A 12,818-nucleotide genomic window follows, 5' to 3' on the forward strand; every position below is an offset into this window, starting at 1 on the left:
TGATTATCCCTGCATACATTTGCTAGGTTTTAGAAGGCACACATTCAATCTTTAGCTGATGCAGCCTTTGGCAGTTGGGTCCTGAGCCCACACTTGCACACTAGTCGAGCACAGAAAGACAACAGCCTATTTGAAGGAGCCACAAGAACCTATTCAATGAGATTTATAGCAAATATGTTTTAAATCCCCTATCCTGGGCTCCAGGCACTTTTGTAAACATTTAAAAATACAATCAACAAAAGCAGGTGATCTCTAGCCAAAATAAAAACCACCTCATACCCCTGTTTGCAGCCTGTCTCCCCTGCCAGGAATTGCAAGGGATCGAGGGGCTGGCAAATAAAGATAGTAGGGTGGGAATGAGGGGTAATGTTGATCTTATCAGCCATAAAGTCCCTCCTACTGATTGGCCAGCTCCTTTGCTTGGCACCCAGTATGACACCTGGCCACAAAGAGGAGAGGAAGTGTACTCCATTGGCATAAACAAAGGACACCTGTGTTCTAATCCCATTTTTGACACTGACTCACCCTGGGGGCCCCTTGGCTTCCCATCTGGGAAATTCTCACCTACCTGATGCCTACCTGGCTGTGAAGCTTGCATACATGTAATTAATCTTGACTTCTTTAAGACAGTTGCATGACATTTTGATTTTAAAAAATAGCATTATACAATATCAGTAGTTACATGGATTAAGAACTGGCTAACTGACCAATACCTAAATGTAATTGTCACTGAGGAATGACTGAATGTGTGTGGGGAGGAGAAGGTTTGAGGTAAATCTTCAGTGCTGTCCTGCACGTATTACTTCTAGGCCTGACATTATTTAACATTTTCATCAATGATCTGGAAGTAAATATAAAATCATTGCAGATAAAATTTGTGGATGACACAAAAATCTGTGAAGTGGTAAATAATGACATGGCAGTCATACAGAGCGATCTGGATTGCTTGTAAACTGGGCCCATTCAAACAAAATGATTCTTAATACAGCCAAAGGCAACTTTATACATCTGCGAACAAGGAGTGCAGGCCATACCTACTGAATGAGACTGTACCCTGGAAAGCATTGACTCAGAATTATTTAGGAGTCATAGGGAAGCAGCTCAAGATGAGCCCCCCGTCTGATGCGCTGGCAAAAAGGGCTAATATGATCCATGAACATATAAACAGAGGAATAATGAGTAGTTGAGAGATTTCTACCTCTGTATATGGCATTGGTGAGACCAGCACAAGAATACTGTCCAGTTCTGGTGTCCATATTATTTAAAACATGTTGAAAAATCAGAGTATGTGCAGGAAAGAGCCACAAAAACTATATAAAGGCTGGAGACGTACAGTTCTTTTACAGTGAAACTTAAATAGCTCCATCTGTTTATCTTACTTCAAAGAAAATGTAAGCGGTGACTTGATTAGCATTTAACTACCTCCATAGGGAGAAAATACAGGGTGCTAAAGAGTTCTTTAGGAGAAAGCAGTAACAAGAAGTAATGGTTGGAAGTTGATGCCGAACAAATTCAAATTAGAAATAACGCAATAGAGAAATGTGCAGGATGGTATTTTAATGCTGGAATGAAGGTGGCAGCGAGGGTGGGGAGAGGCAGAGTGAACAGGTGGGGAGTTAATGTGAAATGACTGCAATATAGCATAAGGCGGTTTTGGGCTCCATCATGGCAGGGACAGTCCCTAATTATCGGGTTATGACACTTTATTACTGGTGAAGAGCTGCTGCACACTAAGCATTTTCACATACACTACAATGTTAAAAAGTATGGGCCTTCCATAACAAATCTCAGCAAAGTTGGAGGGTGGGTTAATGAGGAAATGGGGGAGGGGGTAAGAGAAGGGATGCAATGATGAATGATTCTGGAGATACTATCATGGAAAGAAATTAGGACAACATACTATTGGACCAACATATGGACTGTGTGTGCACAACTGCATTTCTGTGTACAAGGGCACGTGAGAATGTGTTGGACATAACATAAGAATGGCCCTACTGGGTCAGACCAAAGGTCCATCTAGCCCTCTAGCCTGTCTTCCAACAATGGCCAATTCCGGGTACCCCAGAGGGAATGAACAAAATAGGTAATCAAGTGATCCATTCTGTCGCTCATTCCCAGCTTCTGGCAAACACCACCCCTGCCCATCCTGCCTAATATCTAGTTCTTTTTTTAACCCTGTTATGGTCTGGCCTTCACAACATCCTCTGACGAGGAGTTCCACAGGTTGTCTGTGAGTTGTGTGAAGAAATACTTCCTTTTATTTGTTTTAAACCTGCTGCCTATTAATTTCATTTGGTGACCCTAGTTCCTGTGTTATAAGCAGTAGTAAACAACACTTCCTTATCTATTTTCTCTACACCAGTCATGATTTTATAGACCTTAATCGTATCTCCCCTTAGCCGTCTCTTTTCCATGCTTAAAAGTCCCAGCCTTATTAATCTCTCCTTATACGGAAGGCATTCCATACCCCTAATAATTTTTGTTGCCCTTTTCTGAACCTTTTCCAAGTCCAATATATCTTTTTTGAGACGGGGTGACCACATCTGTACACAGTATTGAAGATGTGGGCATACGATGGATTTATACAGAGACAACATATTTTCTGTCCTATTATTTATCCCTTTCTTAATTATTCCCAGCATTCTGTTCGCTTTTTTGACTGCCACCGCACATTGAGTGGGTGTTTTAAGAGAACTATTCACAATGACTCCAATATCTCTTTCTTGAGCGGTAACAGCTAATTTAGACCCCATACTTTTATATGTATAGTTGGGATTATGCTTTCCAATGCGCATTACTTTGCATTTATCAACATTAAATTTCATCTACCATTTTGTTGCCCAGTCACCCAGTTTTGATAGATCCTTTTTCAGCTCTTTAAAGTCTGCCTGGGTCTTAACTATCTTTAGTAATTTTGTATGCACACACATGAATACTAATGTGTGTGTGCACATGAGTGCGTGAGAGAATGCATGTCTACACAACAGTGCACGTGGCTAGGTCCCTGAGAATCTATGTAAGAGAACACATTTGCTAGCTAGTGTTAAAACAAAGCCCAAAGACAAATGCCTGAATAGCTCCCACAGAGTTGCTCTGTAAGAGCCTGAACATTTCTTGCCAACACTGTGTAAGATGCCAGTGAATGTACTCTCACATCCTGTCCTGCACACAGGGAAAGGCTCCAGCAAAAATCCTTTATTTTCAGGTCACTCTGAGGACTCAGTGTCAGAGTCACGCCTTGGACCCTTAGTGAGCCTGACACACACATAATAGCACCAGGTTTTATTAAAGCGAAACAAGAAGAAAATTTGGAAAACAGTTCATAAGGCAAAGCATGAGGCTCTATTAATTATCCAAATGCATAGAAGTGTTAGTGTAAAACAATCATTTCTGTTTGAGTGTTAACAGTAGGATGAGCTGGAATGCAATAGGAATCATCAGTCTCTATCCCTAAATATAAACAAAAGCCGAGACGTGCTCAAGCACTGACTGCTCTGCCTGGATTCAACAGGCTAAACAGAAAAGGAATGTAAGAGGCTGCATCACCTGTTGAACTAAGGTGACTGCCACCGCCTTCCCAATGGATGCACTAACCAGTCCTTGGCTGCAGCAAGGCTGGGTGCTTTCTGCTTGGGATCTTTAGATACAGTTCTAGCCATTTTTACCTTTTCACACTTGTGTGGCTGGTCAGGTTCCCTGGACACTTCCAATGCTGAGACCAGGTTCCCACAGCCTCTGGCAGGTGTAAAGTTCCTTTGTGATGTTTGGTCATCCTGCTCAAAGGAGGACTCTGACTTGTATGGGGAGGGGGGGGGGTGGAAGGGGGGGGAGAGGTTGAATCAGTGGCTGGTTGGGCTAAGATGGCAAAGGGGATGCTGAGAGATAGAAGTAGGTCGTTTTTCTGAACATTCCCTTAATCTGGGACACACTCCAGAACAGTGAAAGTGGAAATCAGAGTTCTATTAGCTCACATCGCTGATGCAGAGGTAAGGCAGGGGAAGAGATGTTACTGTAAAGTGAAACAGTTAAAAGGCACCTGTCATCCATCAGTGCCAACTACCAAATGCATATTAAGCAAAGGCATTTCCCTTCTGCCATTTCCTTAGAGCTGGCCATTATTCCCAGCTCTCCAGCTGTTCACCTCAGGCACTGATAGCACTGACTATAACATTGCAGTGTCCCCCGCATTAACTGGCAAGTGAGCTGGAAGAGTGTAGAAAGTTTTGGCAATATGGATCTCATCTCAGTTAGTGAAATATTATTTCTACCTCCAGCTCCCCTGGGCTCTGATTATTTTCAAAACCCTTGGAGCACAAAGATTCCTGCCCAGACATGTCTGCTCCACTGACACCCAGAGTCAGGGCTAAAGATCTGTAACACATCTGGAGGTGACAGTACTAGTGGGATTACTTTGGCACTCTATTAACACAAGGTTTTGGGACCTGAGGTTACAGAACCAGCTACTTTGGGGCACTCAGACCACATTCTCCTAGGGTGTGAACTAGAAGCAATAAATGTGGACGTAACCATCCTCTTGCACCAGGACAAGGCGCCCACCGTCATCCACAGCAAGGACACGGGGTCTCTTCTGCCGATTTTGGTTGCTCAATACTACCTCCCCCATCTCACCATCTGGGGAAAATTTAATCACCTTCAACTGATCGACCACAAAAATGTTACTGGACGTGTCCACGCATACACTGAACGGCTTAGTCAGCAGCGAGTGTGAGGTTTTCAGCACGTTGAGGATCAGCCCAGACTTCTCAATGATGATGATCTGCTTCTTGATGAAGTCTGAGACAATGAATTCCTCCCAGTCATTGATGGCAATGAAAAGGAACTTCCCGCCATGGTAATCTGTGGGTGCTACCCTGCCCACGCAGTGTCCTGAAGGGCTGTAAAGGGAGATGGAGCAGCGTGTGCCCTCACTCACTGCAACATAGGAGTCCTCATAGGAGGTGATAGCATAGGAAGACTCAGATCCCCTTAGCAGTAACTTGTGCAGAAACTTGCCCTCAAGGGTCAGGAAGAAGAGGAAGGAATCTGAAGAGCAAGCTAGAACATCTCCACAGAGCGAAATGCCACAGAAGACACCGTCTGAGTCTGGTAGAGATATTGATTGCTGAAAGTGCCCACTGGCGCTGTACTGCTTTATCTCACCGTTCTCCTGATCCAACAGGAGAATGCCACCAGCATGAGGCAGAACAGCAATCCCTGTGATATTGGGCTTTACTTGGGAGCAGCACTGGTCTACCTTGAAAGTGCAGACACGCTTAGGCCTTTTACTGCGTCTGCTACAACAAGAGGGGTTCTTGTTGGGAGTGTCAAGAGCACTCTCTTCAGAGCTTGGACAGGAGTCTTCTTCCGAGTCCACAGGCAAGACTGGGTCATCCTCAGACTCCTCACTGGGGGAAGCAGATGCCTCGCTATCTGGCTCAAAAACAGTTTCCATGTCTCCTTTAGGATGTTCCCCAGGAAACACTAGACTGAAGAGTGCTGCCTCTGACAGCATTTCTGGCTGATCCCAGGCTATGGCCAATTCAGGGATTTGGCTCTCTAGTTTCCGTGGGATATATGTCTGGAGCTCCTGAATCCGATTCCTTATCATGCCCTCCAGGTGTAAGATCTCATAGTCCTTTCCCACATAGAGGACCCTTTGAGAGAACTCCTTTGTGCTGATTGCTTTCTCTCTTTGGTTCTGGAGCTCCTCTTTTACCAGGCGACAACTTTCCATTTGCTGAGTTAAAAAAGCAGACAGCTTGCCCAGAACGTCTTCTTTCTGGGCCAGGAGATAGTTAATGAAATCATCCACATATCTGGTGATCCTCTCCTTTATGCTCTCTCCTGATGTTTTCAACTTATCTACTGTCTCCTCCACAGTTTTTTCCTGCTCAGAGATGCATGTTATCGTTCCTGCCAGGCTGTCAATTAGCTGTTCAACAGAAGGCCTTTCCCGCTGCACAGCATTTGCCATAGAGACCACCTTGTGCTGGAAATGGTCTAGCATGCGGCAGTCCCTGCAGATGGGAGCACTGCAGGTGTCACAGAAGAATCGCAGAGCTTCCTGCTGATGGTCCTGGCAGCACAGCTCCTGAAGCAGCCTCATCTCAGTATCATACTCCCCAGCTAGAAACTCCTCAAGCTTCACCACCTTGTGATGCAGAGTGAGACGGGAGCAGCAATGGCCCTGAGTGCATGACTGGCACAAGAAATCCTTGCAGTCTAGGCAACGGGCAGCGGCAGTCAAGATCTTCTGGGCATCTGAGCAGACTGTGCAGGCCAAGTCCCTGTTGTGTTTAATCTGGAACAACTCCAGTAGGCTGTTGATGAAGAAGTTGGTTTTCAGAGATGAGGCACCTCCTGGGACATCTGTTTGCAGCCGGCACTCAGGACACTGGAGGGCTCTGTCCCTCACTAGTGGTTCCAGGCAATGCTGGCAGTAACTGTGCAGACATGGAAGGATCTTCGGCACTGTGTAGAGATCATAGCAGATTTTACAGGTCAGGAAATCCTCCTTGATTAATTCTTGTAAGGACATAAAGGTTAGAGCCATTGCTCCATCCAAACGAGGCCTGGAAACAAAACAAAGAGAAGAGTCAAAATGCACTCATCTTATTTCTACACCCATCATCTGAGTGACAGTCCTGCTGAAGGCTGCAATCCCAAGAAAAAGCCAGAGTGACACACAGGAGGAACAAGGGGAAGGAGAGAAGCAGATATATGAGGAGCGGGAGACAGGGTCACGGTCTGGCCTGCATCATATATCTGTCCTTGTGCATGCTTCTGTTTAGCTGGATAGGTATCTTTAGTGAACACCTGTGGAAATTTTTGCTTCCTGACACTGCAGAAATGTTTGAATCTATTTGCCCTGGGAACATAGGCAAGAAATTGTTGAGCATCCAGGAATTTTATCCCCAAAATTACTAAAATGTAAAGTCTAGACAGACACAAGGAATGGCAGGTGAGAGAACTAGGCTAATTTAAGGAAGAAACTATCTGGGATCTGAGTTGGATCAGCTGACACATTGAAGTTTTCTAGGACTCTGACCCAAATTACTTACTGAAGGAACTCTTATGTTTTTTATGAATTTTAGAACATACCACAAAGATTAGACTATTACAAATTCTAACAAACCAATTATGGACAATACAATGCAATTATCATATTAAGGTCAGAAATAAGGTTTGTTAGCAGCAATACTAGCATTAAATCATCAGTTTAATGAAACCATCAAATTAACACAGCAAATTACTTCATCCCAAAACAGGAAGTTCAAGGAGTTGTGTTGACGCTGTGAAATTAAATTAACCACCTAACTCTTTAGTTGGGTGAATATTTCAGTATAAAAACTAATTTGACTTATGTCTATAGCACACCCTCAGAAACCAATTAATGCTTTCCTCCCAGAACTTCACTGTAAGGTAGTGGTTTCTGATGCTTAGTGCTTTTTGCCAGTGGATGTAAAGTAAAAATGGGTCCAACTCTGATGGAGACACTTTTCTCTAGGTAAGTGAAGACCCAAATAGATTATTCTTCAAAATCAATAGTGAATCCTGTCCTGGTGTATCATAGATATCTGGGACAACTTAAAAACAGGCACATTAATTTTATTTTGATTCATCACAAAATACTTTAACTTATGTCATGACAAAACATATGGTTAGTGTAAAATGGTAGCAAGCCCATTTATGGGCTAGAGACCTAGGTCCAGCCAATCCTAGTTACTAGACAGGCACACCTGAGCAGGGATCAGCTGATTCCGGGGGGTGGGGGATGCTCAGGGAGAGAAAGCTGTGGCAGAGACTACAGAGAGCAGGAGGCTCTTGAAGGAAACCCCTGACCATGCAGTATGATTTGAACCTCAGAGCCAACGGAGCTGAAGACAGCTGAGGGCCAGAGAGAGCAGCTTCCACAGCAGTAAAAAAAAAACAAAAAAAACCCCTCCAGGAAGGTAGGTCCGACAGTGGTCTGCCAAGGCAAGGAACAGCTTCAGAGAACAGACTCCAGGGATAACGAGAAGCCCCACAACTGAGTTTTGTTGTGTCTCTTATGTCAATTAATTAGACCCTGGGAGGGAAGGCATTACTGGGAAAAACCCCTGTGGAGTTTATTTAAGAAGCCACCTGAAAGGGGAAGTTGAAGCATGGCTGCTGCAAAGCCATCTCAAGCCACAAAGGGGCATTTGAGAGGCGGCCTGCCTGTGACGACAGTAAGGCCTGGTCTACACTACGCGTTTATACCGATTTTAGCAGAGTTAAACCGATTTAACGCTGCACCCATCCACACAATGAGGCCCTTTATATCGATATAAAGGGCTTTTTAAACCGGTTTCTGTACTCCTCCCCGACGAGAGGAGTAGCGCTGAAATCTGTATTACCATATCGGATTAGGGTTAGTGTGGCCGCAAATCGATGATATTGGCCTCCGGGCGGTATCCCACAGTGCACCACTGTGACCACTCTGGACAGCATCTGCACTCTAGATCGCACTGGCCAGGTAGACAGGAAAAGCCACGAACTTTGAATTTCATTTCTGTTTGGCCAGCGTGGAAGTCACCAGCACAGGTGAGCCGCAGAGCTCATCAACACAGTAACAATGCAGTCTCTGAGAATTGAAAAAAGAGCTCCAGCGGACCGCACAAGAGTACTGGACTGATCGTCATATGGGAGAGGATTCTGTGCTAACAGATTCCGTCCAAAGACAAAATGAAAAAAACATTTGAAAAAAATTTCAAGGTATGATGAGAAAGCCACACTAGGCATCACTACAGTGCAAAGTGAAGGTTAAGGAGCTTCAGACAAGCCTACCAGAAAACAAAGAAGCAACACCGCAAGGTCTGGGGCAGGGCAAAAACATGCCGCTTCTTGCTGAGCTGCATGCATTCTAGGGGTCCGCCACCACTACCCCCCCCTGTCCGTGGTTCTTGAGGTGGTGGGTAATCTACACTGGTGAGGATTCTGTGGACGGGGAAGATGAGGAGGAGGAAGAGGACGAGGCTGCAGAGAGCACACAGCACTCCGTTCTCCCAAAGCCAGGAGCTTTTTCTCACCGACGGAATTACCCTCCCAGCCCTCCAAGCCATAGCCCGACAATGAAGCCATGGAAGCAACCTCTGGTGAGTGTACCTTTGTAAATATAAAACATGGTTTAAAAGCAGCGTTTTTTAATGATTGTTTGTCCTGAGGACTTGCGATGCGATTCGCCGCAGTAACAGTTTTGGAAAAGTTTGTTAACATGTCTGGAGATGGAGCGGAATCCTCCAGGAACATCTCCATGAAGCTCTCCTGGAGGTACTCCAAAAGCCTTGCACAAGTTTCTGGCAAGGCAGTTTATTCGTCCCACCATGGTAGGAACACTTGACCAGCCATGCATGAGCAAGTAATCTGGTATCATTGCATGACAAGCCTAGCTGCGTATGGCTGGTGATTGCTGGCATTCAGCAACATCTGTTCTTTATCTCGCAGTGTTATCTCAGGCAGAGTGATACGTTCATGGTAACTGGTTGCAAATTCAGGATTTAATTAAGGGACAGAGATGGCATGTCTACTAGGCTGTTCGCTGTTGCTTTAAAAGAAATCCTTCCTTGCAGGTAGCCAAGCAGGGGAGGTGAGGGGGGTAATGGCGCTAAGCTTTTTGTGTTTGGCTAGCGGAATCTTCCCTGCTACCACCACGAGGTGGAGGGGAGGGGGGTGATTGCAGTGATCTTCCATGATACACGCCACGCGGTGGGGGCAGGGGTAAAGCGATCATCCCAGAGAATTCAATGGGCGTGGGTTTCTGCTCTGCATGTTAAGGAAAGCAGCAGCAGTGAACGAGATTTGCTTGGTATTTGGGAAAGGAGGGCACTGTGTATATGAGGTGCAGAAGCCAAACGACAATGGTTAATGCTGCATGCAAGCTGAATTCTGTTGCCGGACCTGCATCTGTGAGATCTCTTAACACCAGAGCCACAGGCAATCAATATAAGATGCAACATGCGACCTTGTAGTGAAATCACCATGTGCTATGCTTGTTCACTGCTGAAAGGTATAACCATTGTTCTGTAAACATGTATCTTTTAAATACCACTCTTCTTTTTTACCTCCCTCATGCAGTGCATTTTTCAAGCCTCCTACTCCATCCGCAGCGCTCATCCTTAGACTCACGGCGCGCGAAAAAAGGAACGTTCGAAATGTCTCGCGCACTCTCATGGAAGTAACCCGCAATGAAAGAGCTCATCTGAATGAGTGGAAGGGACTGGATCAAATTATAGGAAGATGCCAGTGAACGGAGGCCAGGAGAAACCAACGTGAGAGAGGAGAGACGCTCGAGAATGAGAGGGTGGCGGCAGGAAGATCAGAGGTGTAGGCAGGACACGCATCGCAGGGCGGGGATACAACGCTGGGGCTGGCTGCGTGGTCAAACTGCATCCTCCGATGTCTGGTGGACTTCCAGGAACCACCCGCAGGCGCCTCACAGACGCTTCGCTCGCTCGCACGCTCGCTGTCACACTCACACCACTACCAATGTTCCAATTCTTCCTCACCAGATGTGTAAGAACACTGGTGAAGGCTTCATGCACCGCCACTCCACCCCGTGGACAGCCCAAAACAGCGCGTCTTACTTTGCAATATTTTCTAAGTGGCCTTTTTCCCTTCCCTCCTATCCTCCTCCCAGAACATATAGGGAACTTGTCAGTTTCTCCTCTTTCTCTCACTCACATCACTCTCTCTCACCATCACAGAACACATATTTTTAAACGATGTGACTTTTATTTCCTTAAGAAGCTGTAATCGAAGGGGGAGGGTGGGTTGCTTACAGGGAATGAGTCATTCAAGGGGGGGGGGGTTCATCAAGGGGAAACAAAACCAAAGTCACCACCGTACCCTGGCCACGTGAGGAAACTCGTTTTCAAAGCGTCTTGATGCACACGCTTCCTGGTATGCTTCTTCTAATTGCCCTGGTGTCTGGTGCGCGTAATCAGCCGCCAGGTGCTTTGCTCAGCCTCCCACCGCCATAAAGGTCTCCCCCTGCTCTCTCAGAGCCTTGGAGCACCAGCAAGCAGCAATAACAATGGGGACATTGGTTTGGCTGAGGTCTGATGAGCAAGTCAGTAGGTGTGCCAGCACGCCTTTGAAGGGCAAATCACATTTTACCACATTCTGCCTTGTCAGCTGTAGTTGAACAGCTCTCGACTACTGTTAGCTGCCTGTGTAGGCTTATAAGCCTGGATCAAGGGGTAGGCTGGGTCCCAAGAAACAACAGGCAGTTTCACATGGCCCAACTGTTGATTTTCGCTTTGGGGTAATTACCTCTGGCAGCCGTTAAAACAGAGTGTGTTCCTGAAGACGCGAGCATATGCAACCTGTCCGGCGCATCCATGTGGATGTTGGTGAAAACGTCCTTGTTGACACAGTGCTCTGGCAGCACCATGAAAAGTACCCTGCGGTTTACGTACTGGTGCCTGGTGCTTCAGTGACAAGATAGGGGATATGGGTCCATCTATCGCCCCCACCGCCCCCTGCGTTAGGGAATCCGACTGCAGCAAAGCCATCCACTATGACCTACACGTTTCACAGAGTCACAACCTTTCATAGCAGCAGCTTAATGATTGCTTCAGCTACTTGCATCACAGCAGCCCCTACAGTAGATTTTCCCACTCCAAACTGATTCCCGATTGACCAGTAGCTGTCTGGCATTGCAAGCTTCCAGAGGGCTATTGCCACTTGCCTCTCAACTGTGAGGGCTGCTCTCATCTTGGTATTATGGTGTTTCAGGGCAGGGGAAAGCAAGTCACAAAGTTCCACGAAAGTGCCCTTACGCATGTAAAAGTTTCGCAACCACTGCGAATCGTCCCAAACCTGCAAAACTATGCAGTCCCACCAATCTGTGCTTGTTTCCCAGGCCCAAAATCAGCGTTCAATGGCTAGAAAATGCCCCATTACCAGCAGGATCTTCAAAGTGCAGGGGCCCGCGGTTTGAGAGAATTGTATGTCCATGTCCTCATCACTCTCAACGCCACTCTGCCGTAGCTGACTCCTCCTCGCCTGGCTTTGCAGGTCCTGGTTCATCACAGACTGCACAAGAATGCACGAGGTGTTTACAACGTCCACGATTGCGGTCGTGATCTGAGCAGGGTCCATGCTTGCTGTGCTATGGCGTTTGCACAGTTCACCCAGGAAAAAAAGGCGCGAAACGGCTGTCTGCTGCTTTCACGGAGGGAGGGGTGAGGCTGCACCCAGAACCACCCGCGACAATGTTTTTTGTCCCATCAGGCACTGGGATCTCAACCCAGAATTCCAAGGGGTGGAGGAGACTGCGGGAACTATGGGATAGCTACGGGATAGCTACCCACAGCGCAACGCCCTGGAAATCGATGTTAGCCTCAGCATATGGACGCACACCGCCAAATTAATGTGCTTAGTGTGGCCATGTGCATTCGACTTTACACAATCTATTTTACAAAACCGGTTTATGTAAAATCGGAATAATCCCGTAGTGCAGACATACCCTAAGATTAATGCTGCATTAAGCATCACTCAGTAGTTTAAAAAAAAATTAGGCTGTGCTCTGTTAGGGCTATTTCTGCCCATTGTTTATCCGGCCATTTGCATGGGCGGTTACCTGATCCATGCAGGCGCTGGCAGCAGTTAGATGCACACACGACACAGGAACCTATATTTCTAAATCTGGTCATTCAAGTTACATTGTAAACTGTCAAGTATCAGAGGGGTAGCCGTGTTAGTCTGGATCTGTAAAAGCAGCAGAGAATCCTGTGGCACCTTATAGACTAACAGACGTTTTGGAGCGTGAGCTTTCGTGGGTGAATACCCACTTC

At 46.3% G+C, this 12,818-nt stretch overlaps 1 protein-coding gene across 1 annotated transcript; it reads right to left on the reverse strand.

The window, feature by feature from the left end:
- Positions 1–3,827: 3,827 nt before the first annotated feature.
- On the reverse strand, positions 3,828–8,465 carry LOC116823235 (E3 ubiquitin-protein ligase TRIM56-like). Its single transcript, XM_032777676.2, has 2 exons — positions 8,379–8,465; positions 3,828–6,572 (listed from the first exon to the last, which is right to left on the reverse strand). Exon 2 carries the CDS (start codon positions 6,551–6,553, stop codon positions 4,502–4,504), a length of 2,052 nt encoding a protein of 683 aa, XP_032633567.1. The 5' UTR covers positions 6,554–6,572; positions 8,379–8,465; the 3' UTR covers positions 3,828–4,501.
- Between the last annotated feature and the right edge of the window lie 4,353 nt (positions 8,466–12,818).

This window comes from Chelonoidis abingdonii, chromosome 7 (assembly GCF_003597395.2).
Source record: "Chelonoidis abingdonii isolate Lonesome George chromosome 7, CheloAbing_2.0, whole genome shotgun sequence".
Lineage (NCBI taxonomy): Eukaryota > Metazoa > Chordata > Testudines > Testudinidae > Chelonoidis > Chelonoidis abingdonii.

Coding starts and splice junctions, on each gene's coding strand:
- LOC116823235 (XM_032777676.2), bottom strand. CDS start 6,553: ATGGCTCTAACCTTTATGTCCTTACAAGAATTAATCAAGGAGGATTTC.